This window comes from Rattus norvegicus, chromosome 16 (genome assembly GCF_036323735.1).
Source record: "Rattus norvegicus strain BN/NHsdMcwi chromosome 16, GRCr8, whole genome shotgun sequence".
NCBI lineage: Eukaryota > Metazoa > Chordata > Mammalia > Rodentia > Muridae > Rattus > Rattus norvegicus.
In genome coordinates this window covers 71,494,545-71,511,893 of record NC_086034.1, presented here as the reverse complement: position 1 = coordinate 71,511,893, position 17,349 = coordinate 71,494,545, and the positions used below count along the sequence as shown (strand labels likewise).

General features: G+C 49.7%; 1 protein-coding gene across 1 annotated transcript; it reads left to right on the top strand.

Moving 5' to 3' along the window:
• The first annotated feature begins 3,048 nt into the window (after positions 1-3,048).
• On the top strand, positions 3,049-16,437 carry Eif4ebp1 (eukaryotic translation initiation factor 4E binding protein 1). The gene is made up of 3 exons (NM_053857.2): positions 3,049-3,242; positions 14,394-14,573; positions 15,966-16,437. The coding sequence occupies exons 1-3, from the start codon at positions 3,101-3,103 to the stop codon at positions 15,995-15,997; spliced, it is 354 nt and encodes a 117-aa protein (NP_446309.1). The 5' UTR covers positions 3,049-3,100; the 3' UTR covers positions 15,998-16,437.
• The last annotated feature ends 912 nt before the right edge of the window (positions 16,438-17,349 follow it).

Here is a 17,349-nt window from a genome sequence, read left to right as displayed (position 1 = left end):
TCAGACAGGGTCGTGTGCTTCAGACTGCACTTGAAGTGTGTTTCATAGCCCAGGATGGCCTTAAACTCTTGATCTTCCTGAATCCATCTCCCAAGTACTGGGAGGACCAATGTCGGCCTAGCTTCTTATATCCATTAAAATTTTTACACTTATTTGTTTTGTGCAAGTGCATAGGGTGCATGTAAAAATACGTTATGGTGCTCATGTAGAGGGAAGAGGTCATTTTGTGGGAATCTGTTCTCGCTCTCTCACAGGGATGAAACTCAGGTTAGAGTTGGCATGAAGTACCTTTATCTGCTTGGCCATCTCAACCCCCTATATCCTTTTATATTCAATTGGAAGACTTGATATGAATGAATTCCTGCCCGGAAAGAGGCAGGAATCACCCTGGGCAAAATGGTTGTGCGAGAGACAGAATTGAGCAGAGAATTTGTAAGAAAATTCTTAAAATGGCCATGCTCAGGGTCCTTGTAGTTTATTAAAGGAGAGCTACTTAGTGGAAGGCTGGGAAATGGCGCTTACCCTTAGGCTCAGGTCCCTCCTAGCTGTGGTGGTAGGCTTGTTGGCAATCACCCGAGTCTACCTGAGTGCCTTAGGGGTAGCTGTCTTAGTCAGTGTTCTCTTGCTGTGAAGAGCCACCGTGACCACTGCAACTCTTATAAAAGAACACATTTAATGGAGGCTTCTTACAGTTTTAGGGGGATAATCTTTTATCACCATGGTGGGGAGCATGGTGGCACCCAGGCAGACATGGTGCTGGAGAGGTAGATGAGACTTTCCTATTTGGATCTGTAGGCAGCAGTAAGAGAGAGAGAGAGAGAGCCATCGGGCCTGGCTTGGACTTTTGAAACCTCAAAGCCCACCCTCATTGACACATTTCCTTTAACAAGGCTGGTGTGTTTATAAAAAGATGAAGAGAGGGGGGATATGTTCTGTGGATGTGTGGTGAGGTGTGGGGGAAGGGGGTGCCTCTGTGAGAAGGGGGAAGGCATCCCTTCTCCCTGAGAGACTAGCCGCATGCTAGTATAGTATAGAATAGAGTTTATTCAGGGCATGGGGAGGGGAGTTAAGAGGGTAGTAGGGGCAGAGAGAGAGAGAGAGAGAGAGAGAGAGAGAGAGAGAGAGAGAGAGAGGAGAGAGAGACATAGAGGATGGCCGTGAGCATGTGGAGAGAGGAGGATGGGGAATGGGAAGAGAGTGGGGCAGGAAGGCAAGAGGAAGAGAGGAGCAAGAGAGCAAGAGGGGGCAAGCAGACTCCTTTTTTGTGAGTCAGGCATACCTGGGTGTTGCCAGGCAACTGTGGGGTGGAGCTTAGGCAGAATGCTAATAAAGGCCACACCTCCTAATCCTTCTCAAGTAGTGCCACTCTCTGATGACCAAAAATACAAATGTATGGGGGCCATTCTTATTCAAACCACCACACTAGCTCTATCTTTGTACAAGGGACTATGGGGTTTCTGAACCAAGAGATTCCAAGCTTAGATATCTCCAGTCTTTTAGTGCCTTCATAGCTATTAAGACTCCCTTCACACCACTACTTTTAAAAATTGAGACAGGTTGCCTATAGATATATAGCTGAGGATGGCCTTGAACTTCTGATCCCCCAACCTTTACTTCCTGAGTTCTGGGATTACAAGTTTACAAAGTGCCACCACATTCAGTTTTTATGTTGGTGTTTGGGATTTAACCACGAATTTAGTGTGTACTAGGTAAACTGTCTACCAAGTATGCTGCATTCCAAGCTTCCCCTGGCCCCGTTTTTCTCTCTCTTTCACGGTTTAAGACAAGGTCTTACATGTCTGGCTCAGGCTGTGACTCAAACTCACCATAACTCTGGCCTCAACTTTGTGGTAATCCTGTTTCAGTTTCTCCAGTACGAGGACTATGTGAGCTGGCTTGCCCAGTTCCAGCTTTCTCTTTTGTCAGAGTCAGGGTTTGGCTATGTAGCACAGGCTAGACTTCTCCTGCTTCCGTCTTGTAATTGCTGGGACAAGTGTGTAGCACTTGAATTTTGAGCTTGAATGTTGGCCTTCGTAAGCAGGCCCTTCCCTGAAATCTTAGTTCCAGGAAATCTGGGGCCTCTAGAACAACCAAACAAAGCAAAAGGCAAAACTCCTTTCAAAACGCTTCTCCCAAAGGGAGGAAGGTGGCCTACTGTGTTCTCTCAGGCTAGCCTGAACAACAATGACAACAGGGTTCTGGCCCTACCTTGGCCTCAGATGTGTATTCAACAGCTGTGAAAGCTTGTGCAAAACCCCGCCCGTTTCTGAACTTGGGTTTTCTGCTATTCGTGGTTGTTATTGTTTACATGCTATGTTTTGTTGAGATGGAGTCTCATTAAGTAGTCTGGCTGTCAACTCGGGATCCTCCTAGGGCTTCAGCTTCCACACTGCGGGGATTATAGGCATATCCTACCACTTGGAGGCTGCCACAGACTCTCCGAAATCGATTGGACATGTATTTTCCTTTCCTTCCCTAGCGACTACCAGACAAAGTGCTGGAGTAGAACCCAATCCAGGTACTATTGGGTTCTTTGACCAACTCTAATCCTTCCCAGCCCACCGTCCCTACCCATTCCTTATCAGTTTTATATTCGGTTCCCAGCTGGCTGGCTAGTTTCCTCTTACTCTTCCACCACTCCTTTCAAGTCCAGGAATGTGCGTTGTGCAGCTACTGCTCTGACTCCTACTGTACCGGGGAAAGCTGAAGAAACGTTAAGAAGGGCGAAGGATCAGCCCACCCTTTCTTCTCTTTGGAACGGCCCGGGATCGAGAGGTCACATCCTAATATAGAAAACAGGCGGTCTGGTACGCTGAGACGCTGCCACTAAATCGGAGAACTCCGCCACCGTCGCCTCTACATAGTTCTTCCCAGAGTCTTGGGGAGGAACCGGGGAACACAAGGGGCCAGCTTTGGGGTTCCTGCCTAGGTCAGCAGCTGGGAACCACTTGCAGGCAGCGGGCTGGAGCTGGGTGGGGCCGGGCGGACCGCAAGTCTCTGGGGGCGTGGAGCCCAGGCGGAAGGGGCGGGACGGGCACGAGAAGGGCTGGGCCGAGGTGCCGCGGGGTTGCTGGAGGGTCGTGGGCGGCGTGCAGGAGACATGTCGGCGGGCAGCAGTTGCAGCCAGACTCCCAGCCGGGCTATCCCCACTCGCCGCGTAGCCCTCGGCGACGGCGTGCAGCTCCCGCCCGGGGACTACAGCACCACCCCCGGCGGCACGCTCTTCAGCACCACCCCGGGAGGTAGGCGCGGGCCGGGGTCCCGGGCAACCTCGGGGGCTGGAGGCTACGCCGGGATCCGGAGTCTCACTTGCGACGGGGAGGGCGCCATACGGGGGTTCGGTAGCTGGACAGAAAGGACAAGGGGCGTCGGGAAAGCAGAAGGGTCGCCGTCTCGGTTGCCCGCCTTCTGGGTGTGGTGGAGCGTGGTCAGGAGACCAGGCTGCAAACTGCCTACCTTAGAATTTTCCTGGGAGACACCGCAGAGTGCCCTGAGCATACAGATAGGCACTCTGCCAGGACCACCATGTGCTTAAGGGCTGCCTCTGTGGGTGTCAGGGTAGTTCTAGGGTAGGACAAGATCAGGGAAAGTGGGTGGCCTGGAGATTAAGTTTAGTTGATCTCTCTTGGCATAAATGACGCCTGCACACTTTTTAACCTTTTCGGGGAGCAACCCACATTTTTGCGTTGGACACTCGCTCATTAATGGAGGCTGGGTGCTGGAGGTGCTCCCTGCCTCAGAAGAACGTCTTGGCCACCTGTGGCATCGAGCCTGTTAGGAGAGAGAGAGAGAGAGAGGTCCCTGCAGGGGCCGCATCTGGTGTAGTGCAGAACAACACGTTCCTCCGGCCTGGGGGCAGGGCGCAGCGCTGAATTCGCCCAAGTGGCGGAGGATGAGGAAGAGGAAGCTGAGTTGGCGCGGGTGGGGGCTGGCCTCCGGGAACCAGGCATTCCCAGCCCCAGTATAGGCGCTGATGAAACCTACCCGCCCGTTTGCGTGATGAAATCCTCGTGGCTCCCTACTTCCCTCCCAATCCTCGCGCTGCTCCCACCCACTTTTGCGCTTCTCCCCTCCCCCGGTCTCCTCCCCCAACTACTCCTCTTACAACTCAAAAACAAGAGAAACCCTGGCGCGGTGGTGAACCTTGGGCCACTGCCGGCGCAGCCAGGCCACATGCCTATTTTCTCGGGCAGCTGTCCCTACACCAGGGAGCACAGCCAGATCCCAGAACCAAGCTACTGATGAAGGGATCTTGGAGATCAGTGTCCAGTGAGTGCTGTGATCTTCAGAACACAGTCCCAAGGCCTCGCTGCTTGAGCACGTGTCTGTACGCATTGCCGTTCCCTAGACACAGCAAGAAGTAGCAAGCAGGTAGGGGGAGAGAGCGTTCTCCCTCTCATTAGAAATGGCCAAGGAAAAGTTCTCTGCAGGCTTCTGGCCTCCTACATTCCTCCTGGCCTCTTTTTAGTCCAAGCTGTTGCACCTTTTGTCTTTTCACAGAACTTTGTGTGGGGCACAAAGTTCCACAGACAGTATAGTCCTTTTAGGTGAGGTGTGAATCTGGGTGGGGTTGTTTTGTTTTGTTTTAAATAAGGCACGGAGATGGGAAACTTTTTTCTCTCTTTCTGGATGGACAGGTTAGCTGAGTAGCAACAGCCAGTACTGTTTGTAATGAACTCTGAGCCACTTCTCACTGCGGTCTGGGAAGTGTTCTCATTGGCCAACCGGGCAGTTCCTATTGTCTTTGAAGAGGAAGAAGCATTTGCTTCTTAACTGAGAGAAAGCTATCAGGTCCCCAAAGCAGCTGGCCCTTGTCAGTTCTGTTTGTTTGTTTGTGGTTGTTATTGTGTGTGTGTTTGTGTTGCACGGTCCACAACTGAGGAAAGTCTTGCTTGTTTCTGCCGAAGTCAGCAAGCCTATTCTTTAGTTTAGGAGTGGGATCTTGTCCCAAAGGCCATTCATTCCAGGTCACCTCTGCCAACCTGCAGAAGCTTGACCCATTTGCTCCGGAGTGTTTCTCATCACTTAGGGCCCCGATTAAATACAGAATCGGAGGGCAGAGGTCTACAGAGACCTGTTACAGGACAGCCAGGGCTACACAGAGATCCAGCGGCCTTAGCCCCCTGAGTGCTGGGAGTTACCGTGTGCACCGCCACATCTAGCCATTCGGGTTTTCTTTATTGTCTTGGCTGTTGAATACCTTTTGGACTATTTCTGTTTGCTCTCCCCTATTCTTCCCTGAAAATCCATCTAGCTTTTGAATTTTCGTACATATATCAGGGGCCGACTGGGACACATTTACTATGTCCTCCGGGATCTATAGGTGTATAAAGCCCGTGAGCTTGAAGCTGGGCTGAGTCATTTGTCTAACCATTATATGTTTGAGCGGCCACATTCCATTTTGAGAACTCAGGAATTCCAGGTGAAAGGGACCAGCAGCAACAAAACCCATGAATGTATGTATATATGTATGTATGTGTGTGCATGTGTGTATATGTGTGTATGTTTGTATGTATGTATGTGTGCGTGTGTGTATGCATGTGTATATACATATATATGATTCCCCCCTCTTTCAGATCTTTATGAGTCTGGCAAAGTAGATTCCATCCAGGCATAAAGTCAGGCTGACGTTTCTTGAACTTAGGCTTTCTACACACCTTGGCGTGTGGCTTGACCTGTAGGGGCTGTAAGCACCTCATGAAGAAATACTGCAGGAAGCCACTGCAGCTGAGGATGGCTTTGAAGCAGCTGCCTCTGGTGGCAAGGACACAGCAGGTGGCCTGAATATCCATTCCTGGGACCCATTCCTGAGACTCTGGTCGGTGGTCATTAACCCTTCGGTAACCTAAGACATTTCTGGAGGGAGTGTTTGAAGACAAGACTATTTGAAGCTCGGAGTCTCTAAGATTGCCAGCAACGTCATAAACAGGATCTTCTAGTGAGCGCCCAGGATGGATGTTTGACCCCGAAACCTACAGAAGTTGTTTGGGTGGCCGTACCTAATAGTACCTGGGTGAGGTTCATCAGACAAGCAGGTAGGGTGGGAGGTGTTAATGACGTTGCTTTGTTTAGTGGTGAAGGTGAATGTCGTGGGGCAAAGACAGGAAGATCTTTGTGAGGTTGAAGCTAGCCTGGTTTACAGTGTGCATAGTAAGTTCCAGGTCAGCCAGACCTTCATAGCCAGACCCTATCAGAGAAAAAAAGTCTCTGTCTAGGAAGCCAACCTTGAGGTGGCTGCCAAGTGTTTAGCTCTGGCAGTGCTGTGAAGAGGGGAGCGGGCTGGGTGCTGCTGCTGGTGACTTGATGTCCTTGATGTCCTTCTCTCCCTGAGGTCTTAGTCACATAGAGGGGAGAAGTTACGGCTGAGGATATTATTATGGGCCAAATGAGAGAGCTTGGATATCGAACCAGCAAGGAGATAGAATGGTCCCCATCTCTCTCTCACACACCCAAGCTTCCTTTTAAAGTGTTCAAAACAATATACATTAGGTTCTGGAACATAAGTACTGAATTGGAAGGAGTTGGGTAGAGCACTCTAAACTCCCTTTGAGGCCTCTTGGTTTTTAAGGCATGCCCTGCATCCTGACTAGGAAGGTAGTCTGACATGGAGGGTTGGGATTCAGGTGAAGATACAGCTGAGATTTGGTACAAGCATGGGCCGGAAGAGATGGCTCGGGTCAAAAAGTGCGTGCTGCTCTCGGGAAGGTCTGTCCTTTAGCACCTACAGGATGCCCCTGGACCTCTGCCCACTATGATTCTAGCTGGAGGGGTTGCCTCTTCTTGCTTCCACAGGAACAAAAAAAAAAAGATTTATTTATTTTATGTGTATGTGTACACTGAAGCTGTCTTCAGACACACTCGAAGAGAGCATTGGATCCCATTACAGACAGTTGTGAGCCACCATGTGGATGCTGGGAATTGAACTCAGGACCTCTGGGTGAGCAGCCAGTGCTTTTTTTTTTTTTTTTTTTTTTTGGTTCTTTTTTTCGGAGCTGGGGACCTGGGGACCGAACCCAGGGTCTTGCGCTTCCTAGGCAAGCGCTCTACTACTGAGCTAAATCCCCAACCCCGCAGCCAGTGCTCTTAACATCTGAGCCATCTCTCCAGCCCCACTCACAGTGATTTTGCTTTGTGTTTTTGTACATAGACCCCAGGGCCGCAGAAGATGTCTGATAATCCAACAGAGCTTGTCTCCGTGCTACATGGTGGTCTAAGGAGGCGAGCCTCTAGGTTTTAGTGACCTTCAGAGGTCGCCTTTTTCTTTTCAAAATCCTCCCAAAGCAACAGGTATTCATTAGTTCAAGGTGAGTTTGATTCTCCCCAACCATAACAGTGAAAGTCATTACCGACTTAGGCGGAGAGAGGCAGATAGAATGGCTCAAATCATTTTTTTTCCCAAATTGAGCCTTCATTTGATGCTCAGGAAAATGAGTTAGATGGGAATAGCAATATTGAAAATGAAGATTGCTTAAAGTGACCTTTTTTCCCCCCTTAGCATTCATTTGTGCATATGAATCCCCATATACTCAGGCAAACAAACAAAAGCATCCGTTACTTTCTGGCCTGATTCTTACGTCAGCCGTCTTTCTCCGTGGTGAATCATGGCCATGAGTCTGTTGACATGCTAGTTTCTCGGGTTAGACAGGATGTTCTTCCAAAGCAGTCGTCGTGTCCCCGGGACCTAATGCCAGGTCCGGTGTTCAGAAGGTGACGAGTTGTGCCGGGTGTGGCTTCGTGGCACAGTGCCCCTCCTAGCATGTGTGATGCCCTGGGCTGATCTTTAGGGGAAAGATGAAGATGTGGGGGGCTAAATGGACCCCAGAATGAATCATTCCCTGAGGATGTCTAGGTTCTTTCCTGATGCCTGGGTCTCCGCTGGGAACTCCGGGGTCGAGATGGCTATACTAGGTTGTCACTAATCTTTTAACAAACCAACCCCAAACTCGGTAACGTAAACAACGGTTTATTGCTCATGTCTGTCCTTTGCTGGTTTTGGCAGAGTTGACTAAAGCTGCAGCTGGATTGCCCTGGGCTGCAAGGTCCAAAGTGGCCTTATCCACGTGTGAGTCCATTGCTTGCTGGCCTCTGGTGGGAGACTGGGAGTGCCTCCTTGGGGCTCAAAGGAGCTTGAACTTATGAACAAGCACCAGATAACCCAGGGCAGAGGCATGGGCTCCTTGCCACATCACTTTAAAAGCATTTTGTTCTTGGGGTCACTCCAGCTTCAAGTGGGGGTGGGAGGAAGATGGGATGGCTGTCTTTTTTTTTTTTTTTTTTTTTTTTTGAGACAGGATCTTCTGTAGTCCAGTCAGGATGGCCTCACATTTGAGGATGACCTTAAAATCCTCATCGTTCTACTGATACTTCTCAAGCGTATGAACTACTTGTTTTTGCTGTTTTTTTGTTGTATTTTTTTGTTTCGTTTGCTTTTTTCCTGCCCCTTCTGAATGCCAGGCTTCAGGGCCATTGCAGTGCAGGGCTTATGTCCAACCCACCACTCTCATTTTACCTGGAAAGGCCTGGGTTTTCTGGGCACTAGCAATTGCTTGAGTAGAGGAGGTGCAGTCCGTTTAGAGCGTTGGTTGGCAGCATACAGTGTGAAGGTTACAAAGCAGGTTTCTCAGCTGGCTGCAACGGCACGTTTGAGACCAGTACTCTGGAGAGGAAAGACAGGAGGACCAGATGTTCAGGGCCAGTGTGGGTGTTCTGAATGAGAATGGCTCTTAGAGATGTATATATCTGAATGCTGTTCCCTAGCGGGTGGAACTATTTGGGAAGGATTAGGAGGTGTGGCCTTGTTGGAAGGTGTGTCACTGGAAGCTCTTAGCTCTTAGCTCCATCCAGCACCATGCCTGCCTGGCTGCCTGCCTGCTACCATGCTTCCTGCCATGATGGTCATGGACTCTAAGCCCCATATTAAATGCTTTATTTTGTAAGTTGTCTTAGTGGTGGCGTCTTATTATAGCAATAGAGAAGTAACTGAGATAACCTCAGCTGCATATTGTGTCCGAGGGTGGTCCAGGCTACACGAGACCCTGTCACAAAACACTCAGAGAAATGATTAGAGCAGTCGTCTTGAAGAGAACGTGTGTTTGGACTGGAGTTGTAGCTCAGTGGAAGAACAAGCGTGTATGGGACCTGGGTTTAATCCCAAGCACCAGAAAAGGGAAATCCCAGCCAGTCGATCACATCTCGCTACTGCTGCTATATGAAAATACTACCACTGAGATAGCTTAAACTGCGAAACTTTTCTTACGGTTGGTAACTGGAGGTCTAAGACCAGGGTGAGGTTGGTTCCTTCTGAGGCCTCTCCTCCCAGCTTGCAGATGGCTGCCTTCTCTCCTGTCAGTCTTCTGTCTGTGGGTCTGGGCATACATTCATTTCCTCTTCTGAGGATACTTGGTGACACCAGATCAGGATCCACTCTAAAGGGTTCACATTGCCTTCCCTATAAAGACCTCTCCAAATGCCATATTCTGAGGCGCTGGGGTTTAGGCTTCAACACATGAGTTTGGAGGAACACAGTACAGTTCATAACAGCTCCCACCCACTCCCAGTGAAGCAGCACTTGCTGTGTTTCGGGAGACGCCTGGAGAGCAGGGCACCCTTCTTGGTAAGGGCTTGTGGCACCCACACTCTGCACTGGTGCGTTTTGAGTCATGTGGGGAAAGGTCAGCAAAGGGGAAGGTGCTTGACCAGCCTTAGAATAATTTCAGCCATTTTGTTCTAAAAGTCTCTGTTAAAAGCCTTGTTCTTGTCAGAGCCTCTGAGGAGGAAAGGTGACTTGTTGCTCCTCATGGATTGGCCACATTTGGTATCTGGTAGCTTCATAAGGCCCCCCGTCCCCGAGATAATATTATTTGGTTCGATTTATTTTACCTTTTTTTTTTTTTTTTTAGCCCAAGCTGGCCATAAAAACTCACTGTGTAGGGAAGAACGACGTTACCTTGTTGATCCTCCTGCCTCCGCCTCTCAAGTGCTGGTAGTGTAGGTGTGCAGCACTGTGCCTCACCTCAGTTCCTGTTCCTTCATAAAAGTTTTCTTTCTCATAAGTTTACTCTGCTTGCTTGAGACTGGCCATCCATCCATCCATCCATCCATCCATCCATCCATCCATCCATCCATCATCTCTATGTATGTCTGCCTACTTATGACATGGTCTTTACATTGTCCTGGCTGTCTTGGAATTCTGTAGACTGGCCTCGAACTTCCAGAGATCCAATTGCCTCTGTCTCCTGAGTGCTTGTATTGGAGAGGATATACCACCGTGCATGGCTGTCTTATTTTTATTTATTTTTTGATTTCCCCCAAGGCCTTGTGCTTGTAAGGCAGATGTTCTCATGGGATGGTAACTGTAGCTCTCAGGATATTGATATGTCTTATTCAGTCTTGATGATAACTCCTTTGGGGTGTGAGTGTTTTTCTTATCTTCTTCGTGTGGCCCAGAAAGAACTGGGACCCGGAAATTGAGGTTGTTTAGGTAGGTGATTTCTCGTTTTGAGTCCAGGGCTTGTGCCTCCAAGTTCCATGCGGTTTGCGCATTAAGGGATCCTAAAAATAGATGGTGATGGCTAGTGCTTTAAATAAACTCAGCAAGCCCAGGATAACACCCCTGGTTGACAGGTGAGAAAATCAGATCCCTGGGAATGTGTCCCCACTCGTGCGCCCAGGAAAAGTGGCATCAGTGTTGAACTATGCCTTGGGAGTAAACACTTAATCTATACTTCACGCATTTCAGGAATTAAAAGTCCCGAAGGCTACCAGACATACCTAAGTTCATGATGGTTCCCATATTCTGTGTGTCTGAGAGAGATGGAGGATGCCCGTTCTTGCCCTCACACTACCCCCAAGTCTCTCTCTGGGTTGCTTACCTTCCTTCTGAAGCATCCCCACTTTGGCCTTGGAACTGGGCCCTGCTGTGGGTGGGACAGATCAACTGTTGGCAGCTTGTCAACTTAAACCTTTACTGGACAGAATAATTGTTAGCGTTTGTGCAGGGGTCTCATGGGAAGGCCACTGTTCTAATGCACACCGTTTGATGAAGTTGCCGTGATGACCGCCTGGCCCATTTTGAGGTCTTGGAGAGACCATTGAAGCACAGGTAGAGAAAGTGGTATCTTGTCCACAGAGTAGAGCTTGCTAGCAAATGGGACAGTTGTATGTCAAGACTCAGCAAGAAAGAATGTTAGTCCACAGGAAGTTCAAAGGCGAACTTTGAACTTTCACCCCAGCACCCAGTAGGCTCTGGATTCCAGCTCTACAACTGACCTGTGGCTCGCTGTGTGTGTGCTCTGCCTACCTCAACATTATTTATATATACTTACTTATTTTGCACCTTCTTACTTTTCTCTTCACTGTGACCAGATCCCTGACAGGAAAACTTAAAGCCGGATATTTATTTTGGCTCCTGACTTCTCAGTTCAGTCCACAGTCAGTTGACTCCTTGCCCTTGGGCAGAACATGATGGCTGCAGGAGTTTGTGGTAGAGGCGGGTCTTTACTTTAGGGTGGGCAGGAAACAGAGAGAAGGGAGATCTTGGTGCCTTGCTGGCTTCTATCCTCAGCTAATCCTCCCTGCAAATGTCCTCAGGCACTCCCACAGCTGCACCTCCACAGGGTCCTGCATAGTTTTTGGAAATAGGGTCTCTCTATTTAGCCCTGTCTATCCTAGAAATTGCCATGTAGACCAGGCTGGCCTCGAACTCAGAGATCTTCCTGCCTCAGCCTCCTGAGTGCTGGGAGTGGCACCACACCTGGCAATCAGGATCTCTTAAACCTTCTTTGCTTGACCTCTTCTATCTAGCATGAGTTTTTATATAATCCAAGGTATGTAGTATATGAAATAGGTATACATTATCAAACTTTCATTGATAAAATCATAAATTTGTTTAAAGACAATTTTGGGGGGCGTACATATAATTTGACCGTCTGTTAAAGACAATTTTGCATACCGAGATGATCTCGTTTATGAAGAATGATATCCTGGCTGAATGTCTCACGCTGTAGGACACAGCGTGTTCGGTTTTTCAGTTGGTCGGTGTTTTGCTTTTATAATAATCTGAGCTGTGCATTATATTGGTAAATTGTTCTGTGCTGCTTTGGGATGACTGATAAGCCGGCTGTACATGCAGGGTTACCACCTCCATTTGAGACCCAAGTGTGTTTATCTCAGTGTCTGGTCCCCGTGAGATCAGAGGGAAGAGAGCGGGCATCCCAGCCGGAGGGTGAAAAATGCCCTTGAGAACAACTAGAGGGGGACCCACTGACAACCAGGGTCACTGTTGTTTGCACCACGCTATAAAAGGGTCTGCAGTAAGAAGCTTGGGAAACTTGCTCTACATAGCAAGCTCTGTGACAACCAGGGCTGTATAGAAAGACCCTGTCTCCAAATAATATGTAGGACCCTGAGGAGGTGCAGCTGTGGGGGTGCCTGAGGACATTTGCAGGATGGATTAACTGAGGATAGACCCTTGCTCAATGTGGGTAGCACCGTCTCATGGTTTGGAAGCTCATCTGTGGAGAGAAGGCTCAATTGGAGGCTCCAGCTGCCTACCTCAGCTTCCCTACTCAGCTTCTGCTGGGTGTTGGGAACACACAGTTTGATGGCGTCTCCTCTGTCCGCTGTCTGTTAGGCTCACCTGTTAAAGCCTTGCCTTGAGGGGACGGACCATCTGCTTTGGCTTGCGACTCTACTGGGAACTTAGACTTCTCCTGGATGTTTGACTGATTCAATACTGTCTGTCTGTCTTGTCTGTCTACCCATCTCTCACTAGCTATCCGTTCTTTTAACTCGGTTTACTGTGCACTTACTCATTTAAACCCAGAAATTTTCGTAGACCGTTCTCCAGGTAGTATAAAACCTGTCATCAATGCCAGGAAAGCCATTCATTTAAACAAACTGGAGAAGATGGTAGGGTGTGTGTAAGGGCATTTCAGAAGCTGTCAGAGATTCTGTCCCAATCCCAGGTCAAGACTCATTGATTTGTTTTTAAAACAATTTATTTATGTATTTATTGAGACGGAGGGAGAGGGGGAACGAAAGGAGGTGTGTGTGTGTGTGTGTGTGTGTGTGTGTGTGTGAGAGAGAGAGAGAGAGAGAGGAAGAGAGGAAGAGAGAGAGGAAGAGAGAGAGGAAGAGAATATGAATAAGAATGGGTATAGGCGTGGGTGCCTGCGTACCACCACACCATGCATATGGAGGTCAGAAGACATCTTGTGAGAATTGATTCTCTTCTGCGTGCAGGTTTCTGGTTTTGGGCTCAGGACACCAGGTTTGGTGACAGGTAGGTGCCTTTGCCAGCTGAGCCACCTAGCCAGCCCTTAATTTATTTTCTTTACGCCTGGTATATAACATTATATAATATGTAACTAATGGTGTGTAGTCCCAGAAGGAAGCTGGCTACCGCCATTGCGTACGAGGAAGCAGACTTGTCATCGGCCGAGGGTAAACTAACTATAAATAGTAAGGCAAAGACAGTTTTTAAATTCCAGCTGGATACCATTGTCTGCTGGAGATGTGCTGGGAAGAAAGTGATCAGGAAGTCGAAGGGTTAAAAATAGACCACCAGTGCTGCTGTGTTAGAGGCCCCGGGAGACTGTGGATAAGTTCATCCACTCACCGACACCTCACGGGTCTCCCACAGTGATCGTGCTCCCTCACCTTGGGAAACGTTCCTTTATATGGTGGTGTTCAGGCGGCTGCCTGGGCGGAGGATCCTGAGTGTGGTTTACCGCTAGAGAACAGCGCACTGAGACTGACCCCTACCCCGGGGAATGAGACTAACTTGTGATAGGAGGTCGGGTAGAATGGGACTGGCGTCCCTGCCTGCCCTTCAAGAGTGATGCAGGCAGGTCGATGTACTGAGGTTTGGAGAAAGGCTCAGCCTAAGTCCTTTCTGGATTGGATAGAGCGTTTCCTCTTTCTGCAAAGACCTGGCAGGGAAAAGTCTCTGCAGGGAGGGACCCATTGTCTTTCTGTTGTAAATGATCGACCTGCTGGAGTCCTGTGGGATGGAATGGTGCCTTGACAGGGGTGACCACCTTTTCTGTGTGCTGTGCTTGTCATGTGTAACTGACAGGGAGGATTGAGGGGTGGGAGGTCGAGAGACTATATAGCATAGGGTGTTCTCTGAGAAAACAAAGATGCATCTTGGTGGCCAGCAAGCACTCTACTGGGGAGAGGCTCCCCAAATGGTGTTGGAGGGTAGGCAGTGGAGCAGAGATGTGGTCAGGTTGGCAGGACCCTTGGTCAGCCTGACTCCCCTTTTGGTCCAGATTGTATGAAGGAAACTGCCGCCTCTGCTGTGACTGCTTCTTCACAGGAAGCGGGAAAAGCAACAGGCAAAGGGGTTCCAGGAGTCCTTACCAACTCCCTTATCACACCTTTCTCACCAGGAACCAGAATCATCTATGACCGGAAATTCCTGATGGAGTGTCGGAACTCGCCTGTGGCCAAAACACCCCCAAAGGACCTGCCAACCATTCCAGGGGTCACTAGCCCTACCAGCGATGAGCCTCCCATGCAGGCCAGCCAGAGCCATCTGCACAGCAGCCCGGAAGATAAGCGGGCAGGTGGTGAGTCCTGTCCAGGCCCTGAACTGGGAGGGGGATTGTCTGTTCTTAGGAATTCCACGTTTCGGGGTGAGGGTGATGGTGACCATCCACCCTTTGAGGGGCAGCTGTGATGAGACCAGAGGGTGGGGGATGAATGGGAACTGGAACTCTTATTGGTGCCAGCTTGCCCCCTACAAAGCTCCAAAGCCCTCAAGGATCTTATGCGTCAGGTCATTAAGGAGCTGATTTAAGTGACGTAGGCTTTACCCAGCGCCTTTCATCATCCCGCCTCTCTATATTAGTGGAACACAGCAGTGATACTCTTGATGCAAGGAGACAGCTTATCAAAGACACGGCGTACTTCCCCTCTAGGAAATTACACGTCTACAAGATAAAAAGTAAATCCAGGTACCTCCTGGCAGGGTTACTGGTCATTAAGTGGATTATTGATGAGGACAGGCAGACAATGCCTCCTATTGTCACAGAAGCGCTGACATTTATATCTAGGTCCTTCCTGGTGCCCCCCTCCTCCCGAAAACAATCAAAGCGGCCACCCTGGCAGTCAGTGTGAACTCTCTGGTGTGGGACCGTGTTTCGCAAGCTTGTCCACATCCCTGCAGTCACGGGACCACTTCTGACTCCCTACCCTAAAGGCAGAGCAGCAGGCTCAGACAGGGAGTTGCTGACACCCCATGGCTCTGTAGGATAGGATTCCTATTTACCCTGGCAGCCCAGCAGCCCAAGACAGACAACATTTAGACTGAGATGGACTGGGGCGGGGTGGGGGTGGAGGGAAGTAGATAGCAGTAGGAAGGTGGATTTGACTGCCTGCGGAGAGCAGCATGACAAGTGGTTACCAGGCTACACGTGTGGGTCCCTGCCACATGTTCAAGGGTGGAGTGATTTCCCCAGTCATTGCACAGAACCTCTCACCTTTACCTTCTCACCCCAAGCCAAAGATGACAGAGGATGAAGTTAGGCGACACCTGAAATTGTCACCGTTAACTGAAGACTGCCATTTACTCTTGCACCTGCCACTCCTAGTTTCTGATGGTATATTACCTCTCAACCCTGAACAATGGCTTGGTTGCCCTCTATAGAGTTAGGTGGTGGTAGTGGTGGTGATGTAGGTGTACTTTTAAATTTCCTTAACTGGACACAGGACACAAAGCTCCACCCCTTAGGCCACGTACTAAAAATCGGATTTATAGAAAATTCAGCACTGTCACCGCCGCGCTTATGAGGAAGCTCCTCTCCTAGCCTAGTCAACTTCTCTTGTTTCTCTTTGGCAGCAGCTCTCGCTTCCACCTGACCTATGAGACTAACAAAGACGACGTCTTCTCTCTGGCCTCTAAGCCTGGAGTGCTTCCGTTTGCTACTTGTTTATTGGCTGTCTGTCTCCTCTCTCTGCAGGTGAAGAGTCACAGTTTGAGATGGACATTTAAGGGACCAGCCATAGGACGCAGTGATGCTTCTGGGCCCCTGGGGCCCTTGGGAGGAGAGCCACAGCAGTCAGGCCTTGTACCCGGCAGACACTGGGTGTGGATCGGCCACCCAGTCCTGCTCCTCACTCAGGGCACCTGCTCTGCCTTCCATTTTGTGAATACCAGCACATACCTCCTTGTGCCTCTGTTGATACTGAGCTGCTACTCCAGGGTAATGACTCTCACCTACACCCTCCCTGCATCAAGCGCCAGCGAGTGGACACAGAGGAGTCTGTCGGAATGATCTGGCAATTCTAGCCCCAACCTCTGGAGCACACCCACCTTACCTTAGGTTGGGGTACCTGGGAAAGCCACCCTTTACTTCTTTCCCTGAGAGGAAATAAAAGCCACATTTACCCTAGGCCCACAGCCGGGCCCTGTCTGAACTGTTTCCAAGTTGATATGATGACACCGTTTACTCTGTGTTCAGTGTTATGGTGTATTTTTCCTTTACATTGTCTTATGCAATTGTTATACCAGCCCTCTGGGTCAGCAGAGCACGCCTTACTGTCATTTTTACGGCTGAGGTCTGCTGCTCTGTTACTTTTTTTAGTTGCAAGTATTACCTTTGTCCAGCGAGGTGGTCACCTTTTCCCTGAGCCTGCGCCAGTGTAGAGCCTTTGGTCCACGTGCGCGCATGCGGTCTTTGTCGTCATCTCTCTGTGTGCTGCCATGGTGGGTGCAGAGGAGTAAGGATTTTACTGGGGTGTATCATGTACCCATTAAAAAAGGTAGCATGAGGTAGATTGTATAGGACTGGTTATCAGTGGTCCATGTCAGATGAGTTGGGGGTGGGGGGTTGGGGGGGTGGAGCTTGGAGGACGTGGTGTAGCTGGGAATGAGAGGAGGCAGACACCCAGTGTTACAAACATCAGATGGTCTTGGGGAGCCGGGATGAGGAAGGGTGGGATGTCACGGGCTCCTTTATGGGCACAGCAGGTACTTCTGTGTATGAACGTGACTTTACCAGTTGGTAAAGAAAGAGCCATTTTTCTGAGTCTTGACTGCTAGACTGAGACTGGTGTGGCAGGTGTCTCAGGACAGGACCTGGTGAGGGTCGGGTCCCCGGGATCCAGAGACAGTGGCTGATCAGTAGGACGTGCTCTTTGTAGGTTCCGGGTCATGGTGTTTCATTAACTTGCCGTCGGGGAGCCGCAGACCTCAGAGGCCGGATCTTTCGCTTGCCTTCTCTACAGCCGATTTACAGCCCCTTCCAAAGGAAGCTGGAATCCACGTGGTCATATAAGAAAGGACACAGCGCTTTGCTGTGTTGACTGCACAGGGACAGCATAGGCTCCTCCGAGTGTGGGCTT

Excerpts from the sequence above, each read along its gene's own strand:
- Eif4ebp1 (NM_053857.2), top strand. The coding sequence starts at position 3,101 with ATGTCGGCGGGCAGCAGTTGCAGCCAGACTCCCAGCCGGGCTATCCCC. Across the intron at positions 3,243-14,393 it reads CTTCAGCACCACCCCGGGAG|GAACCAGAATCATCTATGAC; the intron begins GTAGGCGCGGGC and ends CTTTCTCACCAG. Across the intron at positions 14,574-15,965 it reads GGAAGATAAGCGGGCAGGTG|GTGAAGAGTCACAGTTTGAG; the intron begins GTGAGTCCTGTC and ends CTCTCTCTGCAG.